A 26684-nucleotide genomic window follows, 5' to 3' on the forward strand; every position below is an offset into this window, starting at 1 on the left:
CCTCAAAGCTAAAGCTGGCCCAGAATAAAAAGAAAAAAAGGAGCAGTTGGGAGCTTCAGTCACCCGTCAGCCTGAAAACAGCCCTCAGCCCCTCACCCAGACTGGCCAGGCACCCCAGTGGGGACCCCCACCCTGAAGGGTGTGTGACCAGCTGCAAACAGCCATCATCCCCTCACCCAGGCTGGCCAGGCACCCCAGTGGGGACCCCCACCCTGATCCAGGACACCCTTCAGGGCAAACCAGCCCCTTGCCCTGCGGCTCTGTGACAGGGGGCGGGGCCACAACCTCCCTATCCGCCCTGCTCTGTTCGTGACAGGGGAAGGCGCCCCAACCCCCTGATCAGCCCTGCTCTGTGCCTGATAGGGGGGAGCTCCCCAACCCCCTGATCGCCCTGCGGCTCTGTGTGTGACAGGGTGCGGCGCCCCAACCCCCTGATCGGCCCTGCTCTGTGTGTGACGGGGTAGAGCCATAACCTCCTATCGGCCCTGCCCTGAGTGTGACAGTGGCGGCGTCCCAACCCCCTGATTGGCCCTGCTCTGTGGGTGATAGAGGGCGGCGCCCCAACCCCCCACCCCCACGGGCCCTGCTCTGTGTGTGATGGGGTAGAGCCATAACCTCCCCATCGGCCCTGCCCGGAGTGTGACAGTGGCGGCGTCCCAACCCCCTGATCGGCCCTGCTCTGTGGGTGATAGAGGGCGGCGCCCCAACCCCCTGATCCACCCTGCTCTGTGTGTGACAGGGGGCAGTGCCCCAACTCCCCTATCGGCCCTACTCTGTGAGTGACAGGGGGGAGCTCCTCAACCACCTGATCGGCCCTGCTCTGTGTGTGACAGGGGGTGGCGCCGCAACCTCCCCATTGACCCTGCCTTGAGTGTGACAGGGGGCGGCGCCCCAACTCCCCAATCGGCCCTGCTCTGAGCCCGACCAGGGGCTGCACCTAGGGATTGGGCCTGCCCTCTGCCACCTGGGAGCAGGCCTAAGCCAGCAGGTCGTTATCTCCCGAGGGGGTCCCAGACTGCGAGAGGGCACAGGCCAGGCTGAGGGACGCCCCCTCCCCCCCGAGTGCACAAATTTTTGTGCACCAGGCCTCTAGTCCTATATAATAAAAGCCTAATATGCTAAGTGTCTGGTCGTCCATTCAACCAATCAAAACATAATATGTTAATGACATGCTAATGCCACTAACTGCTCGCTATGACATGCACTGACCACCAGGGGGCAGATGCTCTGACCAGTAGGTTAGCTTGTTGCTGGGGTCTGGCCTATTGGGCCTGAGCAAGATGGGCCAGACATATGCTGTAACCCTCCCGTGCTCCCTCCCTGGCTGGCCAACCTCCCGCATCCCTCCCTGACCCTGATCATGCACCAGTGGGGTCCCTCAGCCTGGCCTGTGCCCTCTCGCAATCCCGGACCCCTCAGGAGATGTCAGAGATCCGGCTTCAGTTCTATCCCCCAGGCCAGACCGAGGGACCCACTGATGCACAAATTCATGCACCGGGCCTCTAGTTCCTTATATATATTTCTCAATTCTTTGTTTCCTTATTCCCGGCTTTCACAGCCCCTCCTGAGTCAGTTAGAATGGGGAAGTAAGATTACAGCCTTTAGTGGTGCTAGTGACCTCCCCTCTAGCTAAGCTGTTAAATTCTTAGTTTGTGGCCCTTGTAAACTGGGAGCATTTAGGAAAACAGATTATTGCCTAAGGAAGGGGCAGTGACTTAATTATAGGCTAACAAGAATGTGCACTAGGACACCAGTCACTGGCACAGATTCAGATTGCTAGCACCCCCGTCCCCCAGATTGCCCCCTATATTCCTCCTCAAGAGAGAGAGAAACAGGATTGGCAGCCTCCTGCACACTCCCTACTGGGCATCGAGCCCACGGCCCAGGGACTTGCCCTGACCTGACCAGGAGTTGAACCAGCGACCTTCTGGTGCATAGGCCAAAGCTCAACCTACTGAGCCACACCAGCTGGGCAAAAGTTGGTTAATTTTTAAAGTCATACTTTCCCTTTAACTTACTATTCTATACAAAATTTAAACTTCAAGTAGTATTCACTTATCCTGCCAAAATATTAAAAATCTGTATTATTCATCAATCCTTGGATAGATGTAGTAAAATCACATAGAAAATTAATTGACTGAAAGAAAATTAGTAAGTCAAGACTTTGGGTTGCAAAACAGTAAGAAAACCTTCCAAGTACTTTGGCACTTATTTTTAAGAAGACTTTAGAGTTTTGGTGTTATGCTACACTAATTAATCTTACAGGCAACTAGATTAACATATAAGTAAAAGCTCACTAAACCAATTGCTCTTATTCATTCAGTTTAACAATAAATTTGGATAGGCTCAATTTTCAAGATTTGAAACTCTGTATCATGTGGTAGTTCTATTTTTATTTTTTTGAGACAACTCCATTCTGTTTTCCATAATGTCGGTACCAATTTACACGTCCACCAATAGTGCACAAGAATTCCCTTTTCTCTACATCCTTGTCAAAACTTATCTTTTGTCTTTATCACTTTGCAGTTTTGATTTGCATTTCCCTGATGACTGAGCACTTGTCATGTGCATGGTGGTCATTTCTCTACTCTTCGGGAAATGTCTCTTAAGGTCCTTTGCTCATTTCAAAGTGGGTTAAAATTGTTTTGCTATTGAGTTGTAAAAGCTCCCTTTGGGGGGGGGGGGCAGGATATTAACTCACCAGATATATGGTTTGCAAATATTTTCTCCTATTTCATGGGTTGCCTTTCACTTTGTTGATGGTTTCTTTTACTGTGTTTTTTAGTTTGATGCAATCTCATTTGTCTGATTTTGCTTTTGTTGCCTTTGCTTTTGGTGTCATGACTAAAAAATCATTGTCAAACCAATGTCAAAAAACGTTTTCCCTGTTTCCTTCAAGTAGATTTACCGTTTCAGGTCCTACATTTAAGTCATTAATCCATTGTGAGTTGATTTTTGTACGTGGAGGGATATAAGGATCTAATTTCATTTTTTAATGTGGTTATCAAGTTTTCTTAATCTCATTTATTAAATAGACTATGCTTTCTCCATTGTGTTCTTGGCTTCTATGCCAAATATTAGTTGACCTTATATGTGTATGTTTTCTTCTGGCTAGTCTGTATCATTGATCTATATGTCTCTTTTTAAGGCAATACCATACTGTTTTAATTATTAAAGATTTGAAATATAGTTTTAAATCAGAAAGCATCATGCCTCTAATTTTGTTCTTTCTCAAGATTGTTTTGGCTACTAAGAATCTTTTCTGTGAACAATGCCATTGGAATTTTGAAAGGGATTGCACTAAATCTGTAGGTCAGTTTGGGTAATATGGACATTTTAACAATATTAATTCTTCCAAAAAGATTTAGTAATACAAAGCAAACACCAAAAGCATGATCCATTTAAAAAATGGATACATTCAACTTCATCAAAATCACTTATGCTCTGTTAAAGCTATTGTGTAGAGAATGAAAAGCCACGCCACAAACTAAAAGGAGGTATTTACAAATCATATATCTTACAAATGGCTTGTATGTGAAATAGACAAAGAATTTTCAGAATTCAATAAATGAGAAAATAAGTAGCCCAACTAAAAAAAAGAAAAAAAGGTGGGGGTAGCAGCACAAGATATACGCAAACAGCTCACCAAAAAGATATATGTATGGCAAAAAAGTGAGTAAAAAGATGTTTATTAGTCATTAGGAAAATGGAGATTAAGAAATAATGGGATACTACTTCACATCTATTAAAATAAAATTAAAATAAAACTTGACAATACCAAGTGGTGACAAAGAGACAGAACAACTGGAACTCTCATACATTGAGATGGGAATACAATATTGTACAGCCAGTTTAGAAAAAATGCTTGTCAGTGTCTTATAAAAGTACATATGCATTTACCATATGATTCAAAAAATCCCACTTTCTAGGCATTTAACCCCAAACAATTAATTTACATAAAAATTCATAATCAAGTGTTTGTAGTGACTTTATTTACAAAACCACAAAACTCTAAACAACTCAATGTTCTACAACTGTGAATAAACTCTGGTATATCCAGACAAGAAAAATACAAACTACTGATATACTAAAAACCATAGGTGAATTCCAAATGCAATATGCTAAGTAAAGGAAGCCAATCTCAAAAGACTACATGTTGTTTCACTTATATGACATTCTGGCTTAGGTAAAACTATAAAAACAAAATGCAGATCAGTACCAAAGGTTAGGGGACCAAGGAAAAGATTGACTACAAGGTAGCAGCATGAGGGAATTTGGGAAGGCAATAAGACTTCTTTAATCTTGATTGTGCTATTGGTTATATGACTCTCTGAGTTTGTCAAAACTCACTAAAAAGAGTTAATTTTACCAAAGGTAACTTACAAAGTAAATAAAATGGTATAATGTTATGTGAATGTATAAAATATAAAATTCTATTATATTACTACAAACATATAAAAACTAAGTAAGTCTATAGAAAAGGCTAGAGGTTAGCCTGGACAAATGAAACACTGATTTAAATAAAAAATAATAAAATGGGAAACTTTTCTCTTGAATTTTTGTTATATTTTAATATTCTCTTCCAAAGCAATTAAATTTTAAACATTCATTTAAAAATAAAAATTATAAAAATTAAATAATTTTCATTTTTATAAGTTTTGAATAATTATTAAGATAATTGTCAAAAAGCAAAACAGATAGATATTCAGTCAGCTTCTTAAGTAAATTACAACTCTACAAATAATCATTGGAATAAAACACTATTTAGAATTCTTTAGTAAACTACCCCTAAAAATATTTTAAACTGTTTTGTACAGTAAGAAGGCAATAAGGCATTTATCTTGGCTTTAGAGAGCAAAAGCCCTATTGAAACCTAAACAGTTGGAGAAGACAGTTCAATTCAAACACATGTTACATGTGCCGTTCTCTCAGGATAGCTACATGGAACTGTTCAATAATAATTATAACTACGTGATTAGTATTCTAAGGGAACACAAACCAAGTGCATGTAGAATCTCAGAGATGCAGGGTCTCTAAGGCCTCATGAAGGAGGGACATGTGAATTGAGTCTTAAGAAATGAATTCGGACTTGGCTGGGTGAAGGAGGCGGACAGCATTCCAGGTGGAAGCAACAGTACGTGCAAAAGCATGAAGGTGTGAGAGGTGATGATACATTCAACATAGTGCGATATTTAACTAGAGATTTGGTTCAGATATTAGGAAAGAACTCAAGGTTGGAAACAGACACAGAATTGAAATGAATATGTTTAATTCATCAACACAAAAAATAATCATTCAAAAGAGATTTCACAATAAGATGATCTTCCCCATGGAATCCCAAGTAAAGTGTTAAAGCAAACTTTGAATAGTCTTCCATTTATTATCTCACATCTTAGAATTTTGAGAAAGCAATACAGGAAAAAATTGAGTACCTTAAGGTGTCTTGCAACTTCTGCATTAAACAAAGGTGTTTTGATGTAATGAAAAAACAATGTTGCAATTCTTTTTCTGAGTCCTTCAAGGTTATCATTTTTGACTCCTCTCATCATAAGGTCAACCTCTCTGTCAATCAATTCTAGAATTTCCTGAGTCAATTTACATTCATGTTCCTATTTAAGACACAAAAATATTCAGTACAGAATTTTAAGAATCAGTTTTTTAAATTACCACATGAAGAAACTGAAATGAGACTCCAGAAGAAATGCAACATCACTGATAGCAATATAAACTGGCACAACTAATTTGGGGGGAAAATTGACATTATCTAGTAGAGTTTAAGATATACACAATCTACAACCCAGCAATTCTGCTCTTAAGTGCTTTAGAGAAATGTGCATATGGAGTCATTACGCACAGTGACCCCAAAGTAGAAAGCAACCAAAGAGCCATAAATAAGTTAATTACATAAATAAGTGATGGCTTATTCATAGACCAGAATATTATCTATGTAAGGAAATAAGTGGACTACAGCTATATTCAATAACAACTTTCAGTCTTACAAATTAATGTTGAGTAAAAGAATCAAGGCACAAAATAGTGCATATAGTATCAATCCATTTAAATAAAATACAAAAATAAGCAACACTAACCATATTTTTTAAGAAATGTACACAGAAGTGGTAAAATAAAGAAAAAAAATCAAAGAAATTACTACCATGGAAGTCAGTATGGTAGGACTGCTAGGGGATAAGAGGGTGAGCTGCCATTGTAAAGAGAAAGTGGGACACCGGCAATGTTGGTTCTATCCTGTTTTGGATCCACAGGGTGGTTACATGATTGATGGCTTTATATTCGTTAGACTGCACACATATATTTTACACATATTGTCTGCATGCTAATATAATTCACAATAATTTTTAATAAAGTAAATAGAAATGAGTGTGGTTGGATAAGAAAGCCCTGGGTAAGAGCTAAGTGATTAAGGTACAAGGATTGATAAGTAGTCAAATAGAAGGTGCTCCAACTGCCCCACAGAGGATCATGAGAAATGAGTGAGCCAGAAGGTAAAGTCAGTAACTAATACTCTTCCGTACTTTCCAATACATGCTTGGCATAGCTAATACGTGAGTCTAATCAGTGGCCCCTGAGCCTGAAGGCACTTTAGAAGGACTTGGGGGAGGGTTTAAAAGATGTTTAACATTGCTCTCACACTTGAGTATCTAATTTAACTGCCTTGAAATGGAGCCTAGATATTATTTCTAATCATTCTCATATCCTCTATCTGTGTGTGGTGTGTGTGTGTGTGTGTGTGTGTGTGTGTGTGTGTGTCTGTCTGTCTGTCTGCCACTCTCTCTTTTTCAAGCTCTCCAGATGATCCTAATGTGTACTCAGGTTTAAGATTCACTGGTCTGTATTAGTAATTGTTACCAAAATAATACCTATTATTTATTGAGGGCTTTCTGTTTGTAAGTACTGAGACATACAGATTATATTTTTATTTTATATATTTATATATACATATATATGCACAAACATAGATATATTTATATCCTCAAAGCAACTAACTTTACAAATTAATTAAAAATGATTTTCAGAAATATTAAATAACTTATCTAAGGTTGCACAGCCATAAATGAATAAGAGCCAGAATTTGAATCATTCTTGAAGCCCGGGGGGATTAGGCTTAAGCTGGCAGGTGGACATTCCCCAAAGGGTCCCAGACTGCAAGAGGGCATAGGCCGGGCTGAGGGGAACCCTTTCCCCCCCCCACCCCCAGTGCACAAATTTCGTGCACCGGGCCTCTGGTTGTTATATAAAGGTACGGGTGATATAGTAGCTTAAACAAATTGTTGAAGAGATGCCCAATTTATCTTTTATGAGCCACTCTTTGGTGTTTTTTTTAATTAGCCAGATAATGGTCCTAATTATGTCAGATAAGAGGATTTCTACTAGATTCCCTACCTTCACTCCCTTCTTAACAATTTGGATATCATGCTTATTTCCTACCTCTAGATCTATTGCTTCTCCCTCTCTTCTTAAGTATCACAGTATTTTAAGGCCACTCACTACACAAACATCTTTGAAAGAGTAGTTCAGGACAAAGGCACTCAATGCCTCTGCTCTCAAGATGGGCAGAAATGCGAGAGACCTGTGGAGACTTATCTCCCAACAAGAACCATTTACTCGGCTACTTAATGTGTCATACGAACTTTGTGTGTTTTGGTCTTGTTTCTTCTCAACAGAATAACAGTTCTTTGCAGTTAGGAAACAAAGAACCCACACGAGGTATCTAAGCATTTTGCTGATGAAATTCTTAGATTGCAATCACATGATTCTCCTAGATAGATTTAAATATGGCTGACATTTTTCTGTTGTTATTTATAATGAACCCCTGATTATAATTTGGATATCTATATCTATATGCTCTGAGAATTTGGCTCATATTGATGACCAAAATAGACATGCCATGCAGTTATCCAACCCATAGCCTATCTAAAACCTTTATAATAGTTAAAACAGATGGTAACTCAGAAACAACTTCTATCTTTATGCCATCAACTGAAGGTGGCATCTGGCAAGTGCCTTATAAATGTAGTGAACTGAAAATCATTTTTCAGAAGCCAAATATTTTAACTGAATTGCCCACTTAATTTACCTATATTGACAAAAACATAGGACCAATATTGCCTTCCATTTGAGCTATAAAACAGAAGAGCGATTCCAGTGGTCCTGATGATACTTGCGTTTTCCCCTTTATTTAGGATACAGAAGACATATTCATTATAGTGAATGCTGTGACGTGCTGCCCGGATTACCCCACTTCAGAACCAAAGCCCTCGGTCTCCCTGCTGTGGACAGGGCCGGCGGCTGGCAACTCCCAGCTGAGCCTCCCTCTAGATTGCCCTCAGCTGAAGAAAGCCACATTGGCTGAAAAGAGCCACCATCGATTTAAAAGGACTTTCTCAGTCAAGGCCATGCTTTCTTCCCGGGAACACCCTGAAATCAAATGACTAATCAATGTGGGGGCACAAAGGCCAGGACCGAGTGGAGGTATTTGGGAACAAACAAATAACTAAATGGAATTCTGACCCAGGTCCTGCTCACAGTGGGTCCCCTGGGTGCAGAGACCCGCCCAGCATTCATTTCCCTGGTCCTGACACATATCATTGGAATGGAATGCTTGGTAGTTGGCACAGGCCCCCTTTCCTTTGATTTCTTGTGCTTCTGTGATGGGGAAGACGAAGCAGAAGACCTTGAAACTGCTCTACGCTGGAAACCAAGGGGGTAGAGTAGAAATGGCCTCACTCACTACTTTGGGAATGTTTGCTTCCTGTCCCTGCAGCTGTGTGCTCTTCAAGTTTAGAGGTTCCAATTCCTGGGGGGGAAATGCTTCTCGCAGTGGACACAGCAAGAATCCTATTAAACGTGAAACTATAACTAATGCCTGGGGTCCTTAGGCCACATGATCTGGGACAAGAAAAGTGTCACACGCCTGTAAAAGTAACTGACCTTGATCTTTCAAAGGCAGCACAGTGGGGCCTTGACTTACGAGTGTCCCGACTAATGAGTTTTTCGAGATACGAGCCGTCTCTCGGCTGATTTTTTGCTTTGAGTTGCGAGCTAAAATTCGGGTTACGAACCAGCTTCAGATATCCCACCGCTAGTTGCCGCAGCGAACGTCACAGTGAACGCCACAACATCAGCCCAGCATCACGTGTCTCACTCGTTCACTTTATGATTTGACATACGAGTAATTTGAGTTACGAGCTCCATCACGGAACGAATTAAACTCTTAAGTCAAGGCCCCACTGTATGGCTTTTATTGCCCAATGCAGACAAGGAAGGGTATTTTTGGCCCCCATGTAATGGGCATTTCTTGATATACCATTTAAGGCTGAGTGCTGTAAATAGCAGCATAGAGCGTCACCTTCCCCTATCCCTTTCCCTTCTTGGGGCCTGAAGGAAAAGACCAGCGAGGAAGGTTAGACCTCTGGCTACCAAGGAAACTAACACCTTCCTGAATCAGCGATCACTCAAGCCCAACCCAGACTGTTCCGAGGGGTATTCACTGGCTTCAAACCAGGGAGCATGTTCACTGGGCTCCAATCACGGAGCAGGCCTGGCAACAAATGTGAGCTTCCCTGAGAGGTATTGGTTGGTTCAGCCCTTTGTTCTCTAGACCGAGCATGTCAAACTCATGACCCGCAGGCAGCATGTGGCCCACAATGAATATTTTTGTGGCCCAGCCAATATAACGGTATGTAAGAAATATTTTAATAAAAATTTCATAACTTAATTTTTACAATATCCTGTTATACATAATTATTAATAATGAACGACAACATTTGCTAATGACTGACTACTATAATTGTGTTGCATTTATTTCCCTTACACTCCTTACATGCAGGCGCACCATTTCTCTCCACTAATACTAGCAGCAAACATTTTAGCAGTTGATTGCCACATCATTAGTCTTGGACTGACTTGTTTGGTGTGTGCAGGAGGAAATATTTCCCTTTCAGAGAACAAGAAAAATAGGTTTATTTGCATTACACTTATTAATTTGTGCAGTTATTCAGTGTCTGGTAAGTTAATGTTCAAGAAAAAATATTTTTATTAAAATGTTCTATTATTTTATGTTAATGATTACTCATTTATTTCAGCCCTTTTGTTTTCAGCATTTTTATATTTATTATGTGCCATAATACATAGTTTGAGAACTTTTAGATAAATATCACTGCATAACCCATATCCTCTCCAAATTATACCAAAATAGTATAGTTGACACAATTTATGTAAACATTTATCAATCATTTTTATAATTACTGAATGCAAACATTTCATTTATTTCAGCATTCAATTTTTTTTATTGATAATGCTAAGAATACCCCAAAACTAAGAGAGAGTTAATGTACCTTCACAGTATGTTTAAGTGTTAAGAGTACGTCCAGCCTCTCATCTTGGGAGAGATTTTTCAGCATAATGCATTTATAGATGTTTTGAAGCTCTCTGGCTCTGATAATGAACTGTGTTTCCATCTCAATTATTTTGCCATCGGCTCTTCTCCATGTCTTCGGAGCTGAACACTTAAAAATATATTAGGTTTATAATTATCAGTTAGTTAAAGGCTAAATTATAACCTTGTTTTTTCTATTAAAAGTTTACCTTAATTATCATGTGCTTTATGAATAAGAGTATCACTAAAACATCAGAAAATTAATTAAAGAATTTGGAGACCATGGGACAGTAAGACATTTTAGGAAAAAAAATATGAGAGAGCTGTTCAGCATATACAGTATAAACACTTCTACAGGATTCAGATTCTGCTACTAATTTGTACTAGCTGGTACGTTGAACGGCTTGAAGGGTGCATGAAAAAACTCATTACCCCCATTTAGAATGTTTCTAAAAGTTATCTGCTCAGTTCAATTATATCAAATTGTATAAATGTCTTGACCGTGCTTTGCCAACTGAAGACCACCTTTGTGGGTGGAGCTACTGTTACAATCCTCAATGTGTAAAGCCAAAAGAACTCTGTGAGTTTTAGTTTTGTTTTCTAGATAAATAAATCTACCCAAAGTTTACCATTCTTCACAACGCAGATGTCCATAGTGAGACGGCGTTAGTAGCTATCTTAGCAGTTGCTATGGTCCCTGCCTCCCTGGTAATGGCTAAGAGTCTCACTTTGTATTTCCAAATCTGGCATGGTGCCTCCCAACAGAGCCCACCTCGGGAGCTGAGGGTGACAGCTAGAGCTCACCTGCCCTGCTGCTCCTGTGACTACCTCCAGGCTAAGAATTCAGAAACCAGAGACAGGAGGTGGAGAAGGCCCTCCGCAACTGCGGACACCAGCAAGTCTTAATGCCGAGTAGGAAGTTTGGGTCTGCCAGCGCTTCTGTTCCCGCCTTTACGATGCATTCACCCAGAAATTTCCCTGTGAAAACTCACGGTCTATTTGCTCTTCCACTTTAAGGTAGAAGGCTGCTCAGTTTCTCTCCCTGATGATACTCTATCAGAAACAAGGCTATCTTATCATGACTAGTAGCTGTTCAGATGCTGGAGGCTGATTGGTAATCGCTCTGGAGACCTGCAGTCCAATTGCCATACTTGCAACCATTTAAATCTTAGATTTGATATGATTTAGAGTTTAAATAAAACCCCAGGTGTTGGGACAAATCGTCAGGAATGTAGACTAGCCAAATAAAGAAATAATATAAAGATGCATTTGGTATGATGGTATTATGAGGATCTTATAGTTATAGCATCAATTTACCTTTTATTATTTTACATTTCATATTAGCTAAACTACATTGAGAACTACAAAGTAACCTTTGAAAAAATTACGTTTGAGCCTTGGCTGGTGTGGCTCATGGCTCATTTGGCTGGGCGCAGAGGGCATACAGGAGGCAGCCGATAGATGTTTCTCTCTCTCATTGACATTTCTCTCTCTCTCTCTCTCTGTCTCTCTCTCTCTCTCTCTCCCTCTCTCACTTCTCTCTCTAAGGCAGCGGTTCTCAACCTGTGAGTCACGACCCCTCTGGTGGTTGAACGACCCTTTTACAGGGGTCGCCTAAGACCATCCTGCATATCAGATATTTACATTATGATTCATAACAGTAGCAACATTACAGTTATGAAATAGCAACGAAAATAATGTTATGGTTGGGTCACAACATGAGGAACTGTATTTAAAGGGCCAGAAGGTTGAGAACGACTGCCTAAGGTAAATAAAAACATATTTGTAAAATAAATCAACTATATTTGATATGCTTTCAAAGTAATGCTTTCAAAGTAATTATTTTCTGATCAAAGCCAAAATGAATCAAAAATTTTAGATTCTCAGTTCTAATTTTAATTCAGCAAGTGCGAAGCATCAGCGCTATAATTAATTATATTTTAGAGTATAACTGTAGTATTAAAAATATATTATTCATTAGTGGCCTGATAGAATTAAGTCAAATTTATTAAGAATTACAAAATGTATATAGCTCAATAATAAAGTGTTTTATCACTTAATTATTATCAATTAGAAATAAAAATATTGTTTTAAATTGAATACAGCCTTGTATGGGATAGGCCTCAGAGTGTTATTAAAGTTTCATGATTGTTTCAAAGCTCTTTTTAAAAGTTTTAAGGAATAAGCAATCGTAAGATAAGTTTTCTACTGCAATATTCTAAAGTCTAACTAATTTAATATGCAATTTTCCTCAGGGTGGCTCTGTTAAATGTAATCTTCAAGTAATGTGGATGATACCTTTTGCTCTGCAGGCTGGTAATTTATTTCACTTGTAATAATCCAAGCATATTAACCTTTTGATGAAATGCCTAGTGTAAGAAACATGCCTCTGATTCATCTTCATAGAAAAGAAACAGCATGTGGCCAGGCGGTCACTGAATTTCCCCAGAGCAAACAGGGTGTGGGGGGTGGGGAGAGGGCATGAGAGCTGTGCACGTGGCTGATAGCACATTTTCCAGGAAGATTCCCCTAAACGAAGGGAGGTGGAGACAGCTAGAAAGGTCTCTGCCCAATGTTTTAAATGGCCCAATGCGAGACAGCAAGACCTAGGCGGCGTATTAGGAAACAGGTGACCAAACAGTACTCAGCCAGTGAGGAACCGGAGGAGGGACTAGATAAATAGGCTATGTTCCCTGCCCCACATGTGTTCCTGTACAATGGGCGCCCACTCTCCAGAGTGTTATTAAAAGTCTCATTTTCGCCATGTTTCTGTCTCCCAGTCTGTCATTGAAATTCAGACAGGTGAGCCATTTCTCAACCTACTTTATCTACTGCATTGTGTTTTATCCAGCTGGTAGATTGATTTAACTCTACCTTAACTTTTTAGCCCCATCTAAATAGTATGATATGGTAATATCTTGGATTTTTTCCAAACATATTCAACATTCTGAACCTTTCCATTCTTTAGTTTTCAACTCAAACTCTATTCCTAACTACTATAGTCTGAACAAATAAAATCACTAGTACCTGAAATCCTATTTTACTTATAAACACACACACACACACACAAACACACACACACACACACATGCAGTGTTTTTATTTCAATTGCTCAGGACAATAAAATTTGTGTCCAAATTGTTCTATAATTATTTTATGTTTGTTAATTCTATATCTCCCCAAAGATTATAAGAATAAATGTTTCAGTTATGTATATCTCACAGGGCTAACAGTACTCATTCATTCAGCCAACTAATATTTATTGTGTTTACTGTATATCAGCACACCAAGTACCTAGTAGATAAAATACTGTCCTGATTTCAAGAACTCTCAAATCTAATGAGATGTAAAGATAAGAAAATAAGTAACTAAAAGAAGGGTGATTATGTGTGATGATTGCAGGTAAATAAGTAATTAACTGGTGAAAAAAAATAGAATCTAAGATGAAACCCAAAGAAAAACTAGGAGGTAGACAGAGTAAAAGGAATAATGAGTGATAGATACAAAGAACCCTAGATATGAAGTTCAAGTTCCCTAGTGTTGGCACTATGGAGATATTAAAAATCTGTTTGGCAAAGCTTTTTTATACCGGATTTATTCCTGCCAACACTGACAATTTGGTCTTCAAATCTAGGCTTCTTTGGTTTCGGGCCTTAAGATATTTTTTTACTCCGATGTAGGAAAATGTCAACTTTGCTGATTTCTCTTTCCTATTGCCTTTTTTTCTTTGAAAGCTTTGGCTATACTAAGAGATGCACAACAATCGTGTTCTTAAATTGGCTCGGAAAACAGGAGTGTAATAAATTCCACTCCGTTGCTAACAAATGAGACAGCGCGGACTCTGGAGGAGAGAAACAGAAGAACAGCAGGAAGACGCATTTCAGGGCAAGAAAGGTGGAGAGAGAACCTTGAGCGCAGCAGGCTTCCACAAAGGAGGAGAAATGACTGCACTGTGAAGAGGTCTTTTCTTCCTCCTAAATTAATACGCAAGTCCCGAAGGACACAAATTAAGAATAGCCCAACCCCCCAATAGCTACTGGGTAGTGGTCAGCTTTTCTTTTACACAGCAAAGGGGTTCCATTCGTCCACAGAGGACACCCCTGTACACTGTGGTGCTCAGAGAGAGGCAAGAATCAGTTGCATTTTTCTGTCCCATTAGCTGTTGGCCACCTGACTAATGAGACTTAAATGACACACCTAACATAGCTGGCAGTTTTTTAGCTTGTGATTATGAGAAGTGAAGTGGTGTGAAATCAAGAGAATCAAAGAATAAATGGCCTCGACTCTAGAGAAAGCCTCTTACAAAGTGCAAATGGTCTCGATACAGTTTGGATAAAAAGCACACAAGATATATTAGAAACCAGCTGATGATTTTTTGTTCAAATTTCTTGACCTGAATTTCTTCACCTCTGTTAACTTGTGAGTTTTTAACTTTTGATAACCTGTGGAGGTCAATGTTTGATGTGTTAAAAGTATAACTCATTTAATTAATTCTTCAGAAAACCTTTCCATTAAGCCTTTTAAGGAGAATGAAGGCTTAGTATAGAATTTGTAATAACTGACTGGTTCCATGCCTTGACTGGACCAATTTAAAAGCATATCATTCTTACTCAGAGAAATTCCATGTTCAGGATACAAAGATAAAAAATACCCTTAACCAGTTTTGCTCAGTGGATAGAGTGTCAGCCTGCAGACTCAAGGGTCCCAGGTTTGATTCCGGTCAAGGGCATGTACCTTGGTTGCGGGCACATCCCCAGTAGGGGGTGTGCAGGAGGCAGCTGATTGATGTTTCTCTCTCATCGATGTTTCTAACTCTCTATCCCTCTCCCTTCCTCTCTGTAAAAAATCAATAAAATATATTCTTAAAAAAAGATAAAAAATAAAATATTAGTTCAATAATCTACATAATCTTTAGATTCAATGAAGTTAAACACCAAAATTATAATTGTGTTCTCCAATGTTATTTCCAAACTACAAAAAAGTAATTGTTCTTTTTACATATCTATATATTATGGTGCTAAGAGTGGATCTTAAAATCTGCATTATAGCTCTGGCTGTTAGTTTTGAGATTTGAAAAACTCTAACCTTGTCCAGCTTCAGGGATTAATAATAAGCTATTTTTTCTTAGCAATCAAAAAACCCTGTGGATTAATAACTTACTTCAAGTCTAGGAGCTGAACACTGACTCCTCCTGCATATTAGAGGCAATGTTAGGCATGGGGGTGATGGGGGAAGGTGGACGGGCATAGTAGGGGGTAGATGTTGTATTTGCAACAAAAGACTTAATATAAAATCTATCGTAATTGTTTTCTATGATGTTTAATATGACATCATATACAAAAAGGTGATTAAAATGATTTTTTATTTAAATAACAAAGATTTTAAAATGTACTATAACAGGTTAAAAGCAGGTCCAAAGTCACTGTTCGTCAATATTTTTGAAGACTGGACTAATTAAGTTATGTAATGGACTGGGATCGATCTTGAATGTAGTTGCTCCATTCTGTGGTTGTGTTTTTCTTGCCCTATATAACACTTTGGTCAAAAGAGAAGTGAAATTCCTTTGTATCAGATGAAATGTCCCATTCTCTAAACCTTAGTCTGGGGATTGGTGAGATCAACTGGTGTATCAGCTGGAGTGACTGCAGATTTAGAACTCCAGTTCTAAAGCCTATGATCCACAAAAAGCCTTCCCTCACCATCCATGAGTTCTTCTGGCTAGCTCTTCTACCCTTCCGTCAACCTTCTGGTCTTGCATCGTTGTGTGCTGCCCTGAATCAGTCTGGACATTGGGATTCGGTCATTCTCGCATTCTGTCTCCTCTCACAAAAAAATACCATCTTAAAACCAAGATGGCAGCATAGGTAAACACCGGAAATTGCTGCCTCCCACAACAAATTCAAAAATACAACTAAAAGACAAAACGGACATCATCCAGAACCACAGGAAGGCTGGCTGAGTGGAAATTCTACAACTAGAAGGAAAGAGAAAAGCACACTGAGACTCAGAGGAGGTGCAAGTGCAGAGGTACGGAAGCGCACGAGGCAAGGGCTGGCAACTGAGGACACAGCTGTCTTTTTGAATCAGGAGGGAGTCACAAGACCCTGACTGCTCTGAGCTCCAGTTCTGGGTGAGTCTCTGGGGACCCGGTCCTAGACTCATATGGGGAGAAATTGGACTGTCTGGCAGTGGGCAGACCTCGGAACTTGAGGGCAGCTTTCTCTCAGAGGTGCTTGCAGCGATTACCAGGACACTGAGACGCGGGGCCCCTTAGGGCAGAGCTGAGGATCAGCCATAGCTGCTTGCTCCGCCCTGTTGATCCCCTAAGACCCTGCCCCACCCAAGCTGCAGCAGAGGCTTTTGCATATGAATGCCCTGGCCCTTTGCAATCTGAAAATTACCTAACAAACTGCAGCTAGGCCAGACAGACCCAGAACTTCCAAGAGAAGGCCCAAGGCCCCATAGCAGCTTGCATTGCTTCACAGCTGGGCCTCATCTGGGCACCTCCAAACCCCAAACAAGGAAGGGGAATCTGCAGATCTCTTCGTAGCTCCTGCTGGGTAGCCTCAGGCAGAGGCTAAATTAGCACCTCCTTAGATCCAAGAGCCAGTGTACCCAGTGGTCAGAGTGGGGTCATCCAGATTACAACTCCTCAGATCCATAAGGGACACACTCAGGGGGCAGGCTCAGTGAGCACCAAAGCCCAACTGAAGCAAGTCTTGCCTCATAAGGGTGTCTTCAGCACAGAAGTTCTCCCACTGTAGACACAGCTGACTCTCACAGCCAATTGGCCTGGAGGTCAATTCCTCCCAGTGATACCTACAACAATCAAGGCTTAACTACAACAAGACTGTGCACACAGCCCACAAAGGGGTGCACCAAGAGTGTCCACCTCAGGTAATTGGGGAGGCTGAGCCACTGGGCCCTATAGGACACCTAGCACACAAAGCCACTCTACCAACATAGGGAAGCATAAAAAATGAGGAGACAAAGAAACAGGTCACAAATGACAGAAATGGAGGAAAGCAAACGACTGGATATAGAGTTCAAAACCACACTTTTAAGGTTTTTCAAGAACTTTCTAGAAACCGCCAATAAATTTAGTAAGACCCTCAAAAAGACTGGTGAGACCAGCGATAAATGTAGTGAGACCCTCAAGAAGTCTAGTGAGACCCTCGAGGTTATGAAAAAGGACCAACTAGAAATTAAGCAGACACTGACTGAAATAAAGGATATCATGCAGAGTTCCAACAGCGGACTAGAGGATCACAAGAATCAAGTCAAAGATTTGAAATACGAAGAAGCAAAAAACACCCAACAGGAAAAGCAAAAAGAAAAAAGAATCCAAAAATATGAAGATAGTGTAAAGAGCCTCTGGGACAGCTTCAAGCGCACCAACATCAGAATTATAGGGGTGCCAGAAGAAGAGAGAGAGCAAGATATTGAAAACCTATTTGAAGAAATAATGACAGAAAACTTCCCCTACCTGGTGAAAGAAATAAACTTACAAGTCCAGGAAGCTCAGAGAACCCCAAACAAAAGAAATCCAAAGAGGACCACACCAAGACACATCATAATTAAAATGCCAAGAGCAAAAGACAAAGAGAGAATCTTAAAAACAGCAAGAGAAAGACAGTCAGTTACCTACAAGGGAGTACCCATACGACTGTCAGCTGATTTCTCAACAGAAACTTTGCAGGCAAGAAGGGAGTGGCAAGAAATATTCAAAGTGATGAATAGCAAGAACCTACAACCAAGATTACTTTATCCAGCAAAGCTATCGTTCAGAACTGAAGGTCAGATAAAGAGCTTCACAGATAAGGAAAAGCTAAAGGAGTTCATCACCACCAAACCAGTATTATATGAAATGCTGAAAGGTATCCTTTAAGATGAGGAAGAAGAAGAAAAAGGTAAAGATACAAATTATAAACAACAAATACACATCTATAGACAAGTGAATCTAAAAATCAAGTGAATAAATAATCTGTTGAAGAGAATAAACTGGTGATTATAATAGAATCAGGGACATAGAAAGGGAATGGACTGACTATTCTTGGGGGAGAAAGGGGTGTGGGGGATGCAGGAAGAGACTGGACAAAAATCGTGCACCTATGGATGAGGACAGTGGGGGTGGTGAGGGCGGAGGGTAGGGTGGGAACTGGGTGGAGGGGAGCTATGGGGGGAAAAAAGAGGAACAACTGTAATAATCTGAACAATAAAGATTTAATTAAAAATAAATAAAAATAAAAAATACCATCTTGCACTTAATATTTTACTTATTTAGTAATACAACTAAAGAAGCCACATTGTACCCTATTCCCTTCCAACTGCCTCCTCAGCAATACTCAAAAACCTCCATTTTACTGGCACAAAACAATACTTCCTATACTGAGGATCCTGCAAGGTCAGATTGAACCCCAACAACTTATCAAAGTATTTATAAGAAACAAAAATGATCCCTGGCAGGTGTAGCTCAGTTGGTTGAGTGTACTCTGTACACAAAAGGGCTGCAGGTTCAATTCCCAGTCAAGGCACATGCCCGGGTTGAGGGCTCAATTGTGCAGGAGGCAGCCAATTGGTGTTTCTTTCTCTCTCTCTCTCTCTCTCTCTCTCTCTCTCTCTCTCTCTCTCTCTCCCCCGCTATCCCTCTCCATTCCTCTCTCTATAAAATCAATAAAAGGAAGGCAGGGGTGGGTAGGTGGGTGGGAAGACATCAATCTAAGAACTTGTATGCATATATGCATAACCCATGGGCACAGACAATAGGGAGGTGAAGGCCTGGGCCGGGGAGCAGGGGTGGGCTAGAAGGGGTCAATGGGAGAAAAAGGGGACATAGGAAATACTTTCAACAATAAAGATTAAAAAATAATAATAACATGTCATCAAGGAAAATATAAAATAAAATTAATAAAAGCATATATTTTTAAATAAAAACACATTTTCTTCTTAATGGGAATTCTTGTGAACAAAATTTCCCAATCTTATCCTTTTGTGTGTGTGAGAGATTTAAAGGCTTTATCTTAGAGTGATATATTTCATGAGAAAAAGTTATGTTCTTCAACTGGCTCCAGTTGCTATTATATGTTGGGACTTGATCTACTTTTAGACTCTTTATAATTCAAAAAATGTTTAGAGTTGATGCTAGACATGAGGCCTGGGGTAGGGATGAGGAGCAAGGTAAAAAGGCATAAAGAAGAATAGATATTGTAAAAGTATTTACAAGAAGAATTTAAATTAGTTTATAGTAAACAAAGGAGCAGAGAAAGCACAGGTGGCAAACCCTATGGAGGGTGCAGCCCATCTTCCCTGCCCACTGGCACCTCAGAGGCCTCAGGCACCTGCAAACACTCTTGGGCCCTGGGTCCATGCTGACCTCCTTGGTGAGGTTAACAATCAGACACCTAAGGAACACAGTTCCCAGTGATGATGCTAGATTCAACATAAAGCAATCTGCTAAATGAATAAGTTTGTTTGAAATACGAGTCTGGAGAAGTATGAATATTACGGCTTCTATACAGTAGACTCGTCTTTTCTAAATGAAAATATTTAAAAATTTGAAATGACAGTATCTACATGTCATTGTATAATATCTGAAATATATACACCATCTAATGTCTGAAACATAAAATTATAAAACGATTGTTTCTCATTTCCCCCTGCCTTCCTCCATGAGCATTCATTGATATGATACTCTGTGATAAACTCTGTGCTAAGATGTGAGGATACAGAGACAAAGATAGCTCTGGCCTTCAGCAGCTCAGAATCTAGGAAGGATGCAGACATGTAACCAGATATAATAAAAACTGACCACAATGTTCTAAGAGAGAAGTAAATAGTCTCATAAAAGCATATAGTCCAGGCTACAGTAGGAGGATCAGTGGATTCTTTCTTGAACAAGGGGCGTCTGAGCCTGTTTGGAAGGGTGGTTAGCTGGCTACGGAAGCAGGAAGGAAAGGATATTCCAAGTAGACACAACACTAGATGCCAAAGCATCAAGAGCACGTGATCTTTCCAAGGATGTGCACATTTCTGAGCACGGCTGGAGCAGTGTGGCTTTCGTGTGCAAGGAGAGATGGCAGTGGGACAACAGGGTGGGTGAGGTGGGCTGAGAACCCATTATTAAAATCTTTGAGCCCTAGCTGGTTTGACTCAGTGGATAAAGCATCAGCCTGTGGACTGAAGGGTCCCAGGTTCGATTCTGGCCAAGGGCACATGCCCGTGTTGTGGCTCCATCCCCAGTAGGGGTTGTGCTGGAGGCAGCCGATCAAGGATTCTCTCTCATCCTTGGTGTTTCTATCTCTCTCTCCCTCTCCCTTCCTCTCTGAAATCAATAAAAATAAACAAATTTAAAAATTTAAAACCTTTGTTCCCTGAGGCAGTGAGGAGGGGCATGGGCAGAGTGGTATTTAATGAGGTCACTATGGTAGTGGCAACCATATGGATAATGGAGGAGGGAATTGCAAAGAGAGACTGGACACCAAGAGCCCAATTTGGGGACATAGAGTAATCCAGAGGAGGAGAACATCAGAATTATTTAAATCAGGGGCAAGCTCACACACACAGGACAAGCATCTCATGACAATCTCCTGGGGGGCGAAAGGGCAGCGAGAGAGAGGAGCTGCCCACAGCATACCCTCAGATGCCCCCATCCTTCTGTGTTCCAGCAGGACCACAAGGCGTTCCACAAGACCCAGAGTAGCTGCGGTTCTACTTTTTGCCTATGTGGATACATGGGAAGTCATCAGAGTGCCATGAAGGAGCCATTTCCTTACAGGCAGTGGTAGTGGGTTTAGAAATGAAGCAGTAAAGAGTTGAGGAGATTATTAAAATAATAGAACAAATAGGTTGGTGGCTAAATGGTATGTCAAGAATGATGCTTCCTGAAGCAACTGAGTAGATGATGAACTATTCACAGAGATAAATGGTGTGTGTGCTACAGAAGAGGATAAGGTTGGAGGTGAGGGGTGAAGGAACGGTGAGATGATATGACTTAAGAGTTGACGTGAGGTGGACTCTTGGGACATCCGAAGAGCAATGACAGTAGGCAATTGGATATGTGATCTTGGGAGCCCCTAGACAGGTCTGGCCATTTTTTACCATCACATCCAGCCTATAGGGAACTATAGGGAAGTCCAGGATTCAGGTAGTCATTAAGACCAGAAGAAAAAACTCAGATCAAACAGGAGAGTGTACAGGTAAGATAAGAGGAAGGCATTTATAGTATCAAAAAAATACATTTTTGAGAATAAATGCTCTCAAACAAGAATCATACAAACTAGAATCACTAGACTCCCTACAGGCAAGTATCTTGAAGAGCTCCATTCATTTTCTTCCTGTAGCTGGTTGGCTTTTAATTGTTTACAAAGATCAGGTTTATAAAAGAAAATTGGTCACTATGGAAACAGGCTATTCAGTATCAAACAGACAGTGTCACCAGGAAAGGGTAATTACTTTAGTTTTTCCATTAATTGTATGTTTTCATGGTTTTCAATAATCATGTATCTTTTTGGTCAGAAATATTCCATCAGTTAATGACTTGGTGAGCAAGAGAAAAAATGCTAGTCTATAGCTATTTCCCTAGGCTGCTTACTCTATGGGCACACCAGAAACGATATTTTATGAATTTCATACTCCATATTATCAGTGGGTGCAATTCATCCAATTCCTATAGCCAGCCTAAATCTAAATGAACAGTCACAAGGAAAGTGTCTCCATTTTTTTTATTCATGGTTGAATCCCTTTTGTTGAAAACACATTAATTTCATGTTACTTGTCCGTCATTATTCTAGGCTACAGTTAAAATGTAAAGATGCATCAAAAGTAAAAAATAGAATTTTAAAAAATATGTCACCAAAATGCTAAACAAAATTCACGCAAATTCTTAAAATGTAAATCTTACCTGTTTTACGCTAAGGGTACACTGATGTTTAAACAAGTGTCGCTGCACTGACCTTATTCAAAAAAGTTTGTATGATGGCTTCCTGGTTGGCCAGGTAAGCGATGTGTCTGTACCTCCCAATGGAAGCAATGATCTGGGTCTCTTTTTCCAGAAGTTCGCACAAAGCAACTTTCCTCTCAGCGCCACAGAAAGTCTGGTTAATGTATTCCAGTTGTTCTTGTCGCCAGACTAGAGGAATAACATGAGAGACTCCTGAGGTTTTAATATCCCACAGCTTTTTACCACCACGTCCTGACAAGCAGTATTTTATTTCTGTGTCAATTTCAATAAAATTATACATGAATGGAATCACTCATAACGTACATCTGACATACGAAAAAGTAGGATGAAAAAGAAGCTGAGAGGCTTAAAGCAATAAAAGTGGTCAGACAGACAGAAGCCAGAGGAAACCGATACCGAGAATGTCACCGTAAGCCCGCAGGTAAGCTTGCTCGCGGGTTCCTGCCGCAGCAGCACGCCTGTCTTCATCCATGAACGGTTACCTAACTTCAGCTTCCCTCGAGATACCCTCCCCCCGAACACATCAGATACGCTAAATGCTCTGTCCCCAGCCTTTTCTTCCAGACACCTCAGTCTCTTCTCTCCTAACCCACACAGGAAGTGTGGTTTCGAGGTATAGCTAGATCTTGCCTTAATGTTCTTTCTATTCTAATGGCTGCCCTAAAAAAATCATTTTTGTAACTTTGTCATTTACTTCATCTCCTGTTTTCCTCCCAACCCCTACTCCCCTCTTTCTAATTAAACAAGCCATATAAATGACAGCTGCTGACTATGTGCCAGACTGTCCCAAATGCTTCCGTGAACTCATTTACTCTCCTGACAAACCAATGCTTAGGTGCTACTGGCATCCCCTAGTTTATAGAAAAGGAAACAGGAAAAGAGAGACTGTGGGGCTTGCCCAAGGAGCCGGGACTCGAACACTGATAGTCTGGCTCCGTGGTCCACGCCTTGCCTGCTCTCTGCCTCTTAGAAGCATGCCATCCTTTCAATTGTACAGTCCTTCTCCATGCGAACTGACTCGTTGGTTTACTCCAGAGACCCACCTTGACTTAAATAGTCATCTAATCCTTTCCTCTGACATAAAGGTAATGTATTATTACACTGTCAGGATGAAGTTTCAAACTCCCATGAACTACTGTGGACAAAGAACCAAACTTTTTCTTTTCTGAACTTTAAATAACCTAGTTCACTTACATGGTTAGAACACCTGCCAAAATTCTTCTTTGCCAGTTCAAAATACTCAACAGCCATTTTTAAATTAAATTTAATTTAGTTTAGTTTAATTTTTTCATCACCATTTATCCCCTCTATGCCCTTTTCCACCTCCACCCACCACCTCCCCCGCTGCAATCACCAGTGCACACTGCTGTCCATGCCCATGAGTCCTCTCTTTTATTGCTTTTTAGAGAGAGGGAAGCGAGAGGGAGAGAGAGAGAGAAACATTGATCAGTTGCCTTGAACATGCAATCAGCAGGGGACTGAACCCACAGCCTGGGCATGTGCTTCAACCAGGGATCGAACCAGCAACTTTTTGGTGCACAGGATGATGCTCAACCAACAGAGCCACCCTGGGCAGGGCTCCACAGCCATCTTTGAGCAATTATGATGTGAAAAGAACTCTCTAAGGCTGGAAGGTGCATACGGAAGTGAGAAAGGCATGCATACGCCATTGTGAAGGGACTAACGGTGTCCTTGCCTCTCCCCAGTTGGGTAGACTGTAAAATCCTCCCATCAGGACAGAATTTCTGCTTCTCCTCCCATTTCTCTTTACCCAAAGCCTGCCATTTTGTACCAGTGGCTTAAAGACTTCCTTTGGGTGCAGCTCTTCCTTTTTTAATTTATTTTTTTCATCATCATTTATCGCCTCTATGCCCTTTTCCACCTCCACCGCCTCCCTCCTCCTCCCGCAATCACCAGGGCACACTGTTGTCCATGCCCATGAGTTCTCTCTTTTATTTTTTGATTAATCCCTCAGGACCCCCCCCAACATCACCCCATCAAGGGGCACATTTCTTGACATATAAGAGTACTTTATTGTCTCTTAGTTATGATTTAATCAAGTAAAATATACTCTTTCTTTGTTATATTCCAGACATGGGTACTTTCTCATCATGTTACAGAGATAATGCAAAATCTATTACATTTATATATAATTTATATAATTAGAAACTATAGTTTTCTTCTATTAAAATGTCAGGTTACTTTAACACCCATCTCTGCACTGAAAGGTGAATATCTGAAGCCATAGTGTTGTTTCTGGCCCTCATCTGTTATAAACAATGCCTTTCGTGATTTCATGGCATCTAGTTTTACAGTTTTATCAGACCATTTCCTCTTCCTCTTAAATTTCGATCTGAAATCACCCTGATCAGGTCAATAACTTGCCAGTTATGTTCTTTATAAGAATCTACTTGACCAGTGTGGCTCAGTTGGCTGGGCTTCGTCCAATGCACTGAAAGGCTGCCAGTTCGGTTTCCGGTCAAGGCACCTGCCCAGGTTGCGGGATTGATCCCCGATGGGGGGGCATGCAGAAGGCAACCAAATGATGTTCCACTCTCACATTAATGTTTCTCTCTCTCCCTCTCTCTTCCTCTCTCTCTCTAAAAATCAATAAAAAAAATCTTTTAAAAAATAATCTACTCTGTACTTGTAGACACTGTATGGCTTGGTTTGTCCAATAAGAGGATTTGTAAATTTAAGAGTTAAATTGTATTAAGAAAGTCCAGGAAATCTATGACTGATGAGTTTATCAGTTAAGAGTGGTAAGCAAAAAGAACTTTTAAAAATTGAACAAACTCCATATACCAAAAGGTAGTATATGATTGAAGAGAAAAACTGAAAAATTATTTGCTTATGGAAATAATAACTGAGAATATTTATCTCATGGTATTACCTAGATGTTCCCAGAAAGCAAATAAAAACTGAGAGGTATTAGTAAGCCTATTTTACTTCCTAGTTTTACATTAGAAACCTTTCAGTAATAAATTTAGGCCACTGGAGCATTATTTAGAGTATTCTGCTAACCTCAAGAAACAAAATACTGCTCGCCTAGATTAATATTTAAGTCCTAGGTAAATATGGATATATATATATATATATATGTGCTTTCAAGTACATGTATTCATATTACTCAGTTTTTATATTTTGCTTAAATTATTATGACTTTTAAAAAGAAACCCACCCAATGAAGCTAATTAGAAATAAAAATATGGGCCTTAATTTCAATAAAATTTTCCAATAGATGAACCACCTCCCTGTAAATCTGTTTTAAGGGATAGAATATGGCATCAGAAACATACCATGTCCCAACTACTTATAAGAAGTAGAAAAATACAGGAATCAGGAACAGCTGGACAAAACTAATTTTACATCTCATTTGACTGTTTCCAAAACTATAAATAGAAGCCATTGAGGAGAACAAGAGAGATTCTTCCTCCCCTTCATAACATTTATGCTCCCTAGGGATGATTTAAAGAATGGAATAATATATTAGTTTGCTTGGGCAGCCTTAACAAAGTACCACAGAATGGGTGACTTAAACAACAGAAGTTAATTTCCTCTCAGCTCTGGAGGCTAGAAGTTCAAGAGCAAGGTGGAGACAGGGCTAGTTTACTCTGAGGGCCTCTCTCCTAGGCTTGTAGAAGGCCGTCTTCCTCTGGTGTCTTTATATGATCTTCTCTCTGTGCCTGCCTGTTTCCTAATCTCTTCTTCTTATAAGAGCACTGGTCAAATTGCCTTACGTCCCATTCATAGGACCTCACTCCTTCTTGATTACTCCTTTAAAGGTCCTTTCTCTAAATTCAGTCACATTCTCAGATACTGGGGATTAGGAATTCAACATATGAATTTTAGGGGAAACACAATTCAGCCTATAACAAATATCAAAAACCCTCAATATTTTGAAAGAAAATGATATTAAACAAGTTAGTTCATTTGAAAGAATACATTTATCTCCTTATCTTCTTTGACAAATGACCTAATTTCCAGAGTTTGAAGTTCAACTATGAAATGAAAGTATAAGACTAGTATCTAAAGTCCACACACATTCTAAACTTTCTGAGACCTAAATTACAATTTTCAAATAAAAAATAACAGAACATACCATCTTTATCCACCACTGGCAACTAATGTGCGTCTTCTTTTTAAAATTCTCATCACAAAATCAATCAATCAATCAATAAGTAAATAAATAAAATTTCCCTCACAGACTGGAAACCTGAATGGGGAGAATCTAGAAAGATTCAGACTGAAAGCCCAGAGCCAGATATGTAAATGGACTGAGCCCACTGAGTCTTCAAAAGCCAGAAATCGAGGTACCTTGACCAAGAG

At 40.2% G+C, this 26684-nt stretch overlaps 1 protein-coding gene across 1 annotated transcript in view; it reads right to left on the reverse strand.

Moving 5' to 3' along the window:
* The window catches only part of IQUB (IQ motif and ubiquitin domain containing), a 65597-nt gene that overhangs the window by 5381 nt on the left and 33532 nt on the right, over positions 1–26684 (reverse strand). Inside the window, exons 8-10 of the mRNA XM_059711686.1 lie at positions 22348–22523; positions 10356–10526; positions 5433–5609 (exon numbers count right to left, since the gene is read on the reverse strand). Of these exons, the coding sequence (XP_059567669.1) occupies positions 5433–5609; positions 10356–10526; positions 22348–22523 (524 nt within the window). The remainder of the gene's footprint in view (positions 1–5432; positions 5610–10355; positions 10527–22347; positions 22524–26684) is intronic.

Source organism: Myotis daubentonii, chromosome 10, assembly GCF_963259705.1.
Source record: "Myotis daubentonii chromosome 10, mMyoDau2.1, whole genome shotgun sequence".
Classification (NCBI taxonomy): Eukaryota; Metazoa; Chordata; class Mammalia; order Chiroptera; family Vespertilionidae; genus Myotis; species Myotis daubentonii.